Below are 13,185 nucleotides of genomic sequence, written 5' to 3'. Positions count from 1 at the left end.
ATTAGAACTGACAGCTACCAGGCCTAATGCTCTTCATTTACATCCTAAACCATATCAGTGTTAACAAAAGGGCTTGGGTTGGCCCTTTATAAAGATTTTTCCCAGCACGGTCTCCTGTTAGCTGCCTCTCTTTCAGTCTGGCCGGGCTCCAGTTCCAGCTCCATGGGCATTTTGTCTCTGACCGCTGCAGCTAGCTCTCTTGTGGCCAAGAAGTAATTTGCCTATTTTATTTTCTCCTGGATTTCTCTTTTGCTTATCTTTGACGTGGTATCACACTTTTCCCTAGAAGAACAAGCATTTAAATACTGTATCTGTACCTTTCCTCAGCATTCAACTGAGTAAACAGTGCAACAGCCCAAATTCTAGCCAAATTAAGCTAAATTCAGCCCTGCTGAAGCCTGACAAAAAACAGAGGGGGAATAAAAGGAGGCAGGGGGTAGAGGAATTAGAATTGTAACATGATTTGTTTCTGAGTATAGCGATTAGTCACCAGTAAATTATGGCTTTGAAAAAAGAAATTCCTAATTTTATGGGTCAAATAGTAGCTACAGTGAACTATCATGCCTCTCACCTCTTACAAGTCACTAATTATGGGGTATTAACAAGTCTTGTGTGCTCATTCATAATACACCAGTCAAATTGATTGAAATTGCATTTATTCTCACTGATTTCTAAATACACCACAAATTTCAAGTACAATATAAAAGCAATTCTGCCCATTAAGAACATCTGATTACCTCTTCGACAAAAATATAGTATTAAAGATTTGTTTTAAAAATACAAACTTTATAAAATATGAAGTAAAAAATGAATGTCAGTGGTTGGAAAGTGTAAGATGTAGGAAGGGCCACTGGGGATCTACAGGAACCTAAGGGTGTGGGGGGTGGATTCTGTCTTAATGGATCATTCCACAACATCAAGAAAAATAGCTAATGTTGCAGAGGTCACTTAGGAGAGTAGAATTTATTTCTCTGACCTGTTAGATTTCGTGTCAAAAGGCCTTGACTTATTGCGGCAGGTTGCAGTTCTCACTGTCATCTCTAGAAGCTGTGGGCACTCACTACTTCAAGATCATAGCCCAAGTTATCTAGTTGCTGTATTTGGTAATGTCAAAGAAGAAGAATAGCAATGTATTACAATTTGGAATACTGCAAGCCATTTAGAATTTCATATAAAAATACATACTGCAGCAGTTCTCGAAAGTAACAGTGTAGCACTTTCAAAGACTTGAACATTTCTCTGAAGTTATGAAAAAATATCCAAAGTAATGCGGTATTTTGTATATTAACTCTAAAATGCAAGATTTTTCACTATAAAAGGCTATTTAAATTTCTATGCTATGTCTCAAGGTCAAGTATTGGAATATTTGATAGAAATGCTTAAAAATATTAGGTACTCCTGACCTTAGAAACCCATTCCCTTTACCAGCTATACAAAAATATCCATATTACATTGCAAAACCTTAATCTGAAAAAATGTGAATTTCAAAACTAAAATTTTTGACATGCTTTTAATAAATTTGTAGATGCATTGAAGTGGCTCCATCCTTCCACTTGTTAACATGGTCTGAAATAACAGTCCTGCAGAGTGGACATATTTTTTCTCTATTAAACCATAAAGAGATGCATTCCTCACAAAATATATGCTGTAATGAGAAAAACAAGTTCTTATGTTTTCATGCAAGACCCCAAAAGCTCTACCAATATTTATTACAACCTGTTTTCTAAAAACACATGGAATCGTATTTTATCTAGATGCAATGATTCTTCTGTTACTCTGTTTAGATTATTATACAATTATAGAGATACATGACTATTCTCGTACACTCCATCTACACTAAAATTGCCAAGTCATGCTCTCAACAGCTGGGAAATGCAACCTTAATGTGGACCCCTTGTGTGCACGCCTCATGATGCAGTCTCTAATTAGACGATCCCATACTATTTCTTCAACACAACACTGCTTTAATTCAGTATACAGGATGCATCTGCCCAAGAGACGAATCAGGGTTATATAGTTAAGATGGCTGTGGGACCCCAATTCATTTGCTGCAGATTTGAAAAGCTGAGTAGCAACAGAAACAAAGGACTGCAGGAAAAGGTAGAAGACTCTTGTGGTTCAGACAGAATCTAATTCTTCAGGGAACCTTTCAGCTATCACTGCTTCTGCTACAAAGTTCCTGGGCAGCAAAGCCAAAGTTTTCATGGCTTAGCCCTATTTCTGTGTTCCTCATTTTCTGGGTGCCTGATTGAAAAACCGGCGTATGATCTGCAGAAAGGCTGAGGCCTTGCAGATGTACCTTGGGTCAATGGAAGCTGTGGTTTAAACAAATGCAATACTATATAACACTAAAGTGTTTAAACAATCAAGTCATAGGTGCCTCAAACTGGGCATGTAAAATGAGTGAATGTCTTTTAACCTTAACGTCTGGTAAGAAACAATTGTACCCCTTCCGTTCATAGTAATGTTTGGAAAGCACTCATGATGTGTGTAATCCCCAATGTTGTTATGCTGCAAAGACCAGCGCTTGGCAGGCGAGGGAGTAGCACAGGCTGTGCACAGCTATTTGCCAACAGCAGTGGAAGGGTAACTTATTCCAGGCCCTGAAGAAGTGTGTGCTCAAGTGAACACAGCTTCTTCTCTCCATTTTCCCCTCTAAGGATACTAGCATCAGTCCTATCCCTCTAGCCTGCTCCTGTCCCAGTCCTGTCTCTTTTCTACCTCCTTGGCTTTTGCCTAGCAACTGCATTAGTTCTTGTAGCCTAATATTTAAGCTCTTCCAAAGCTTGTTAGCATAATTATGCTGTGTATTCTTTCTTTTTCAATTCCTTTTAGCATCTTGCTAAGTTTTTGGCCTCAGTAACTAAACAACTGTGCAGACTAGAGCTGACAGCTGCTGTCATCAACATATAATTTCATATATTAAAAAAGAAAGACAGGAAGTTGTAGGGAAACATTCACAAGATTGCAAGGTCTAAAAGTCTCTCCCACTGGAGGGGAAAGGGGAAACTCCAAAGCACCCACAAACTGTTTCCATAAAGCTGCTGCTATTCTTCAACTGACACCACCAATAAGCTGTGCGTGCAAAGTTTCGGAACAGGAGCCTCCCTCATGTTTTGATTCTAAAGGGATTCTGAATTGCAGAGAATTACCTGACAGATGAGAAGAATAGGCTTTTGAAATTCGGCTTGGCAGATGGCACAAATATCGTCTGCTTCAGAACACTGTCTCTTGCTGGCTGTCACTCCATAGTGCTATAAAATAAGAGATTTTGGTGGCAGATATTTCAGCATCCAAGGATAAGGAACTAATTATCAGAGAGAGGATGTGGTAGGAGGAAAACACTTCAATCCCTAGTGCACTAGGAGGCTGCTAAATGTTTCAATTGTAAGATGCTACATGGGCACCGACATGCCCTGGTACACGGTGATGCATCGGCATCACTTATTACTGAGCACAGGAGGGACTACGACACTTCTTTACAATGGTGGTTCCTGCTTCTGGCATTTTCCATTACACAGTAATCAGGGACACGCCACTTGCTCTTAAGAGCAAAAGTACTTTAGGAAGAGAGTATATGCTGTTCTAGTACTGATCAAGTTCAGTGGCATTATGCCCAAACATACATATATTCCAGTGCATGCCCTGTGGGCCCTAGATTAAGTTATAATAAATGTTGCTATCCACCCAATAGCTTAGAATAGAACAAAACCTTTTTATCTGGCAATTTGTAATTGTGAATGAGACAGCTGAGAGAACTTCAGTTCTGTTGCCAGAATGTGGGTCTTGCTGACTCCCATTTCAGTTAGCTGATGTAACATGAAGCTCTGCTGCTGAGTCCAACAAATATTTAACCCCATTCTGAAAACATATCAATCACATCAGGATTTTTTATTTAGATGTTACTGAAAATAACTAATCTCATGGTGCTTTGCACAGAATAAAGTGTGTTCACCTTTAAAGTAACCGAATTTCTCAGCCTTATGATCATGGGCTGAATTAATTTTACAGTGTAATATACTATAGAAGGGAATAGCTAGTGGGATTACTTTTAAGATTCTAACTCTGTTTTGTTTCAAGAACATGACAAAGTCATATAGTGGTATGCAGCAACAAGCTAAATTCTAAAAAGAAGCATATTGATATATGAGCTAGGTTCATTTTTCTGTTCTTATATAGAAACCAATACTCACTGGTTGTGTAAAAAATATCCGTAAAACCTGTCTAAAGTTTCTGAGCTGTCCAAAGAAGCTCAAAAGCTGAAACAGAGAAAAGAAAGAGAGTCCAGATTAATAATTATTTCTAAGAGAATTTTTCAAACCTTTTATGCGGGTTTTAAAAGAGTGTCCCAGCACTGAAATCCTACTAAACACTTCAAACTTGTATTTTTCAGGGTTTAACTTGTTGTCTGGACGTAGTAAATGCATCAGGGAGGCTAGCACCACCACTTGTTATTAAAATTAGCCCTTATGATCCCGATTTCAGTTGCTTAGAGTTAAATTTTTCATCTCGATTCTGATTGAAGCAGAAACAATTGTTTTGAAAAGTATCACCTGAAAAATAAATAGTTTAACGTTAAAGGACTTTTAAGCAGTGACAGCATCCCCAACTGGAGTTGGAAATTTGACTTGTGTGTGTGTTCCGTAAAAATCCACTCAAATTTGATCGAGTCTCAGGTTTGAAACATTTTCTAGTTCACAAATCCTCAGTGGAGATTTAGAATGTAACAGCGAAATATCTGTATATGCAACAAAGGACTCGGTATTTATATAATTTCTACCATACCGAGAAGTTGTTCTGAGTAGGTCAAAAAAGCAGAGTGTAGGAGATTTTCATATGGATAAAGGAATCTAGGTGCCCAAATTCCAACAAGAGTTAATGGTATCCAGGCTGTAGCTGTATTGGTCTACATGCAAAAGGAATTAAAACTTGTGGTAGAGTGACGTCTTTTATATTAGACCAACTGGATTGTGCCCAAAAGCTTGCAATTAAAAGAATTATTTTTTTTGCAAAAATCTAGTTGGTCTGATAAAAGATATCACCTCTACCACAAGTTCTGATACCAAGAGTTAATGGGAGTTAAAAGGAGATGTTCAAGTCATCAGTACTGTTTGTTAAGTGCCCTTGCATCAGGCAAAAGGCTTCTTTTTACCACACCAGAGTTCAAAGACGACATTTTAAGCTAAGCTGAAAGAAAACTAGATTGCATGATAATTTAAGATAGTGGAATTGAAGCCAAAAGTAACAATTTTACCTGCTGCAAGAATTTCCAGTTTGAGGTTTCACTGACTGGAAATCTGCCCATTACCCTTGGCAACATGTTTACACACTGATTGCTATGAGTCTATGGTAACATTTAAGAGGCATATTTGGTTCGCATCTGTGCATTCATTAACTAATAACTTGCAATAATTAATAATCTCACTCTACATTCCCGCCAGAAATGTTATTATGTTTATTTTCCATCCCTAGAGGCTTTGCATTACTCTGAAAGGTACTCAAAGGCTTGACAAAAGACTCCATTTAAAATTTATCCTAAATGATTTATTCAGAAATATATCCTGGCATTGCTAGGGCACATGGACATCCAACAGCAAGGGAAAATATGTGCACATAACCAATATCCTAGACTTAAAAAAAACAACACGATTCCATATTATTATAAAGCTCACTCCAAAGCACAATGGACCGATGAAGTCTGCCTAACCCAGGCAGATCTCTCAGAGGAACAGGATTGGGAGCAGTCCTGCCACTTCTCGTCCCCTCCCCTCCAAGGAACATCTTGGTTCTGAGTGTGCAATGCTCACACCCAGAACTTGAACACTCCAACAACGAGAGTAATGCAGTGAATGTTATTAAGTCATGGGGCACATTACGTATGTAGCTAGCTTGACATTTACAGCTAATTGAAGCAAAAATTGTCCTTGCCCATTCTGCTGAGGCAGCAATTTTTTAGACTGTAAAATATCAGTCATGTCAGCCTGGAAAAGGAGGGTACATGGATTTAGTGTCTGACTTAGCACATCTTCATGTTGATTTTGGAAAGCTGTATTTGTTAAAACTAAGGGAAATAAGATCATCAACTAATAGGTTCAAGCTCCAGGCAACCTGTAGGAACAAGTTACTTTGCACGTCTGCATCTCTTCCATAACTACTGCAGTCACATTTTAACATATTTAAAAGCACAGAAGGGAAATAAGATTTACATACTTTTAGGATGAGGTAGAGTAGACCCAGCAAGACCCCAAAACTCCACCCTAGTAGACCATCCAGCTCCCGATAGCCAATAAGATAACGAAACCACACTGGTATGGGGACAAACATGCGGTAATACTGGCAGAGTTCTTCTAACAGCATATAACAATAGCCCTGTGCAAGACAAAGAAGGAATCTTTAAAACACAAAGAATGTAATATTTAATGTAACCATTTAAAATATTTATTCTCTTGAATACTTTCATCTTCTTGTATCTTACCAAGTACCCAACAGATACGAAATATTATTTTGAAACTAGAGTGATGAAAAATCATTTTTGTCACAATACTCCTCAATGAACACATCAGACTCCTTCAAAAGGGGGCCAAGGCTATGGCTTTTAAAAAGCAGTTTGAAGAATGGAGACTAAATGACATGTAGGATTTATTCATTACATTTTACCACTTAGGTTGACATGACCAAAAAAAAAAAAAATGCGATTCTGAGCTTTGGCAAGTCCTTAGCTGACATCTACCCATATCACAGAATAAATTGTGAAATTATAATAGCAAAATTAGCTTGAGGTTTTCAGGATCAACCCAGAAAAACCAAGATGCAGAAGATCAGAATGTGGATGCCTTTGCAATGTAGCCTGCCCACTTACTAATGCTATCTATCAATCTTCCTTTCATAATCACTACAAAAAAACAAACCAATCACAAGAAAAATTCAAAGATAACATTTAAATACACTTAGAACAGTTTTTATTTAAAAGATGCACCCACTACACAAGCTTGAGGAAAAAGTCAGGATTAAGAAGCCTCTTTTTAAATAAAGGACTCCGCTCCCTTCCACCCCTTTGCAATTACCTGCAATTGCTAAAAGCCTCATATTAAAATCCTCTGCTCTCCTTTTTTTTCCGCCCCCAAAAGAAGTGGGGCTAATGCAAAAAATTAAACATTCTGGCATGGACTCCTTGTACTTGGTTAATGTAAGATTAATGCAGTAATTAAACTAATACATGCTAAAAAAAGTGAGGGTGTGGCTACCTGAACTCGAGAGGACACAGGGTAAAACCCAAACCCAGTACAAGTAAATACTGAACAGAAACAGAAAGGATCTCTTGAGAAGGAATTTCCCTGTCTGATGTTATTTAAAAAAATAAAAGCACTGGGAACCAGAATTAGTGCAAGAACCCCCAAGAGGCAGCTGAATTGAACCCACCATATATTTATATAGTGCTCATCATATGGAACTGTAAATAAACTATTTGTATGTTGAAAACAGCAGTAAACACATATTCGGGTTTGCAGTAAATACACAGATCCTACATTTTTCCTTAGTGTTTCAGTTCTTTAAAACTAGATTGGCAATAGAAGTTTATGTAGCTGTAGATAAATATGGGATACCCACACAGCTTTGTAAGCTTTCTTGACTAAACTGCCTTTCAGCCCAGCTACAACTGGTTTCTTTGCTAATCTGGTAGAATTTTCATTAGTTAAATGTGACAAAAGATTTTTTTAATGATTTGTTTTTTTTTACTTGTATTTCAAAATTAAAGAACAAAGATTGTATTAAATTATAAATTGCTCTGTCTCTACCTAAACTGCTTAAACTCCATACATACTATAGTGTTAATGAGAACATATGGCTAGTACAACCCATGTGGGTTCCTTACATCTAAACACACTTTAGAAAGTGCTTCCATGTTTAAGATGTTGGTAATTTTTATTTTATTGAACTAAAAACAAATATTTGCTAATCCACCCTGGAAATTAGATTGCATTTCCATACCTTACCTCTAGAAATGGATAAAAACTAATATCTTATTAACCAATATAGACCACCATAAAACTGATGAATTTTACTAATTTTAAGTAATCAAACATCCTCTCTTATTGACCTATATTATGCAGAAAGGTTACTTCCAAGTTTAAGGACATTATTTAAAAATAGTTTAATTTTTATACTACTTAATCGTTTTACGGGGTTTTTTTAATTCTAACATCACTTTTGTATTAAGATCTTAGTCTTAATCCCAGTTGATGAGCAAAAAGGGCCCTGTATAGCACGAACCCTGCTTTTTCAGGTCAGAATACAAAACTTCCATAGGAATTGCCAGTCAGAGCAGAATATGAAATTCATAGGCTTCTCTCTCTCTCTCTCTCTCTCTGCAGTAATGCCAGATTATATGCAGCATTTTAATTAAGAAACTATTGCTTTAGGTGGAATTACATGACTAACCATTTGTACTGCAGGAAGATCTTGAGGTTAAGGCAAATTATAGATTATTTTCTTACCTTGGATTTAGAAGACATCATAAAAGAAGGCACCAAGAGAATAAAGCATTTGAAGCCCATGAAGAGGAATTTCAGAATAAAGTCTGTGATTCCCACGATCCAAAGCACCTCCCAGAAGTTCATGAAATCCACGGTAGGATTTAAAAAGATTAAGCTACAAAAAGAAGCATCAAAAGTTACAAGAAATAACTGAGGGCATCTGTGTTGTCTTTAATTAAAAAAAAAAAAGTACACTTTTTGGAAAAACACTACACTACACTAAGAGGAGCAAGATGAAGGGATGTTTTATCTTTTAAATCCACTTTCTTATATGTATCATCTTGCCCATGAGGCACCCCACCAGTCCAGGGAATTTGGCAGTAGGGAACCAGTAGCAGAATTAATTGCTGCAGCTCCGGCAGCTATAGCAATTAACACTCCTGCCGCTCATCCTGCCACCAAATTTCCAGACCCATGGGGAGGCCTGCAGACCAGATGGCACAGGCTGGCTTACCTGCCATACTGGGCTTACAGACCAACCCTGTGCAACTCATCCTGCCCATGCAGCTGGATGAGTTGAGCACCACAGAACTATATTGCAACTCCCATCTTTTCCCATAGGGACTCGCTCCCTTTGCCATCTCGTTAATACTGCTCCTTAATAACACGGCAGGATCGTTGGCTGTTGTGAAACAGACAGAGGTACCCTTTAGAGACTTGGGGCACCACAGCACATTTCATTTAAGTGCACAGGCTCGGGACTGCAGAAACCTATGTACATACCAGCATAGAGAGATCCACAATTTAAAAGTTATCAGTATAATATAGATGTTTTTCTAATTACCTGTAATAAAGTGACTGAGCGTAAAAGGTATAATACAAGAGAAGAGACGATCCAGTTAGGAATACCAGTAACCATGCACATTGCAACTTGGAGCGCCGTTCCTGTAAGACACGCATTAAAAATATATTAATAGTTTGTCTCTCAAAAGGTCATAAATTAATTCTCTTGCATACCCAATAAAACTACCTCTGCTGGATATGATCAAACTATTACAAGGTGCCAAAGACCTACACTGGAAGATCATGGCATTTGCAAAGTTCAGTGCACTTTGATGGAACAAAGAGTCCACTCAGATGGTTTTTCTGGCAGGAACAGTGTCTAGCTGACCAAACGGGCAAAGGCTTAACGGGCGACTTTTGATGCAGTGGTCAAGTTGTGTGCGCAAGCTGCTCAAACTTCTCTGTTTTCTCAGTAACAAGATTTGGATCAAGCAGAAATTCTGCATAGCACATGGGGATTTTAACAAATTTTAAAATATAGTAGAGAATTCCTGTCTCTTAACTGCAACAGCATCATCAGGAGTCACTCCATTATACTAAGTCAGAAAAACACTTGCACCCACAGTTCTTTTTAATTAGTGCAAAGTATGCTTATCTGACAAGCTGTAAGTTAGTATCCAAGAGTGTTAAGATGTTATCCTTAGCTAAAACACCATTTATATTTCACAAATCCTACAAGATGCATCTATTTTGTTTACTAAGGAAATAAGACCTTGCTTCACATTTCTCTTCAAAAAGGCTTTGTAAAATGAAAGGCTTTGTAACAATTACATTTTAAAATGCTTCAACTTCATTGCAACAGCCATACTTACTCTTAGAAAAACCTGATTTACAATGCTTTTGTTTGCATACATAAAAGTTGTTAGCAGCCCAATTCCAATAGAAATGCCTATTAGGAAAAAAGGGTCAGTTATATGATGAAGGAAAATAAGAAATTGCATTGAACTGAATTAAAAAAAAAAAGACAGCGCAAAATTAAATGGCTACTTCCAACATGTACTTGCAATAACCATAATAAAATTTTAACGGCTCAAGCAATCAAGCTAAAATAATTAAGCACATTGTATATGGTAACATAAGAAAAACAGATAAGTGATTGAAATGTGCTTTTTGTAAATCTCTCTGATCTTCAGTGAAGAAATCAAATTAAAATTAAGCTAGAAGTAAATCAAATTTACTTCAGGCACTCTCAGGAGCAAGATTTAATGCAGGAAAAAAAGGAGCAATTTTCTCGCACCATACATTGTTATACTCTACCGATTATATGCTGCATGATCAGTTTGACACCTAGAATCAGGATGTACGGAAGACTTTTGTGCAGCCACTGGAAGAGGTATCTGAGCTCGGAGAGGGAGCTGCCACTGTGTTCCTCAAAGTCCAGGGACGATTCTTCAGGCCCCCTTGCCTCGTTGTGGGAGTGGCCATGCGAGCGGCTCTGGGAACCTGACCTTGTGTGTCTGGAACTAGTATTTTCTCCAGCTTCTCCCAAAACAGAGTTTAGCTGGATGTGAACATCTCCACCATGGTGGGATGAGCCTTCTCCTGGCAGTCTTGTGGCATACGCACTCTGAGCGGACAAGGAACCATCACCGTTTCCTGGGGAATTGTGGCAATGACTACAATTGGGTTGCATGGTGTTGGATCTGCCTCTGGTCTGGACTCCTTTGTCTCACTGCTATGTCTCCTAAGGAAGTGGGGGAAAAGCCATGATTAAAGCAGCAGTGCACTATTGAGTTAGAGAGATCTGTCTGTCTGAAATACACAGCAAATGCCATAAGGCCAACCTGGTGATCTCTGTGCAAAGAATAGTGCTTTTTTACCACTGAAACCTATTCAAGGAATGGTTCCTTCAACTACCTTAACAAAGAGCCTTTGGTTCGTCTTGCTTGTGGGCTTCTACTGACATCCCCTCGTTCAAAAGTGTGTGCTCTCACCCTCAACAGGGACTGGGACCCTCACTTAAATCAGGAACAGACAAAATTCCAATGCTGGTTAGAAGACCCTGTTTTTTATGAACTAGCCTGTCTGTGCAGAGAATTTAAAACTGCATGAGCTTAAAGAAAAAGGTTGGAAGCCATCACTGGATTAGAGAAGGAACTAATACAGATGGAGGAGGGTGTCTGCATAATTACAACCATACAAAAAGATACGTATTCAGCCACAGACAAGCCTAATCAAAAGCCAGTGAGCACTGAAGGCAGAGAGCCATTATGGGATTACCAGAAGAGATTATCCTGTCTGTGCAAGCGAGCAGAACCAGGTTAGTCCACTTTGTAAAAGGCATTCAGAAGAGCCTGGGACATATGCGGACTTATGGAGACCGAAGAGGGGAAAGCAAGCAGAAAATAAAGAGCAAGGCTGGGACTGGTATGGAATCTGGGTCAGAAAGAAAATGCCGACAGCTCAGTGCATACTTATAATGAGAGCAGCAGACCTAGTTTTTATTCTCATCTCTGACACTCAGCAATTTGTTTGTTTTGTGCCTCAGCCTTCCCATTTGTAACATGGATTTTGCACACTTCCCAGGAATGCTGGGACATTTCAGAACTTTATGTCTGGAAAGTGCTTTGCGATCCTAGGATTTTCCAAGTATTATTGTAGCTTTTGCACGGTAGAAAACACTACAGCTGATATTTATTGGGATTTCTCATTAAAACCCTTTTCCATTGCCTTTCTTAAACTACCTTCTTTCAAGATGAAATCTTCCATGGTTAGCCTCTACATCATGATTTTTGTTAGGCCGGCAGAAAAGTTCTGATCAAATCCATTGCCCTTTTTGTCAGTTAGGCAGGGATGAAAAACGCAGACGTTCTGCTTTGCAAGAAGAATCTTAAGCTGATATTTTTACGTAATCTAAAGTGCCCAAAACGCAAAACAGAGGACTAACACAGACAGATCTACATATATCTGTATTTGCAAATTACTTGCCCAGTAAAACTTCTTGGTAATGTTCAGGGCTAACAGCAAGTTGTGCAGCACCTGTTTGCCTAAAATTTCGTCAACTGACTTCACGGCTCCTTAAAATCTACCCGAGTCCTTCTCAACTCTTCACCTTACACGGCCCTCTTCCTTGTCAACGGTCTTGACGTTCCACTAAACAAGCTAACCCCCCTTCCGCAGGCTGCTCCCGACTGCGCCATCCCTCTCTCGCAGCCTCACAGCCTGGGTTTTGAGTCATTCTTATCAAGTTACACTTGCTTTCACACCCATTTTAAGTCGACTCATCCAGCCCTACTCCCTGAGCACATTCAGAAAGCTTTGGCTTCATTTTTACCTGGAGAAAAATGCATTGTATTGTATGGGACGATGCCCCTTGTCACATGCGTGTTCCCTTTTCAAAACCCTGCATCTGCCCCGAATCAGGCAAATTATGACGTTGCCCCCGGCATATGCGTGTCCCCTTTTCAAGGCCCTAAATCTGCCCGCGATCCGTTTTTATGACACTCGGGCTTCGTAAAAAACGGGAGGAAAACATGATCCGGGTTTACACAAATCCCTGTCATAAACAATCAGCGTTTATCATATTGCCTCTCCCTCCCTAGACACGCAGGGGTCACAAAACGAAACCCGCTGGCCGCAAGCTCGTCCCCCGCGGGAAGGGACGACCCGGCTACACACGTTAAACCCTGGAGGTTGACAATGGGGGGGAAAGGGAGCGATACCTCTCCCCCTTGTCAGACCCCTTCCCCCCGGGGCTGCGGTACCTCAGGGCGCGGCGTGCCCGGCCCGGCTGCCCAGGCCTCCCGCGACCTCCATGGCGGCCGCCCGGGGCGGGGGAGGAAGAGGAGGAGCCGGGCGGGGCGGGGAGGAAGGCCCCGAGCGGGCGCGTTGCTGTGGCAACGGCGCCAGGCCCGCGCCGCGCCGCCTC

General features: G+C 39.6%; 1 protein-coding gene across 3 annotated transcripts; it reads right to left on the bottom strand.

The window, feature by feature from the left end:
- Positions 1-639: 639 nt before the first annotated feature.
- Positions 640-13,166, bottom strand: RNFT1 (ring finger protein, transmembrane 1). 3 transcript variants are annotated; one of them, XM_090026126.1, is made up of 9 exons: positions 13,022-13,166; positions 10,575-11,001; positions 10,130-10,206; positions 9,319-9,419; positions 8,496-8,649; positions 6,211-6,369; positions 4,194-4,259; positions 3,153-3,254; positions 640-1,645 (listed from the first exon to the last, which is right to left on the bottom strand). In XM_090026126.1, the coding sequence occupies exons 2-9, from the start codon at positions 10,948-10,950 to the stop codon at positions 1,511-1,513; spliced, it is 1,170 nt and encodes a 389-aa protein (XP_089882252.1). In that variant the 5' UTR covers positions 10,951-11,001; positions 13,022-13,166; the 3' UTR covers positions 640-1,510. The 3 variants fall into 3 exon arrangements, with proteins under 3 accessions (XP_089882252.1, XP_089882254.1, XP_089882253.1); XM_090026128.1 differs by having other exon boundaries at positions 640-1,094; XM_090026127.1 differs by having other exon boundaries at positions 10,605-11,001.
- Between the last annotated feature and the right edge of the window lie 19 nt (positions 13,167-13,185).

Source organism: Crocodylus siamensis, chromosome 13, assembly GCF_052110815.1.
Source record: "Crocodylus siamensis isolate JL-2025a chromosome 13, ASM5211081v1, whole genome shotgun sequence".
NCBI classification, from domain to species: Eukaryota; Metazoa; Chordata; order Crocodylia; family Crocodylidae; genus Crocodylus; species Crocodylus siamensis.
The sequence above is the reverse complement of the archived record's forward strand: the minus strand, read 5'-3'. Positions and strand labels throughout refer to the sequence as shown.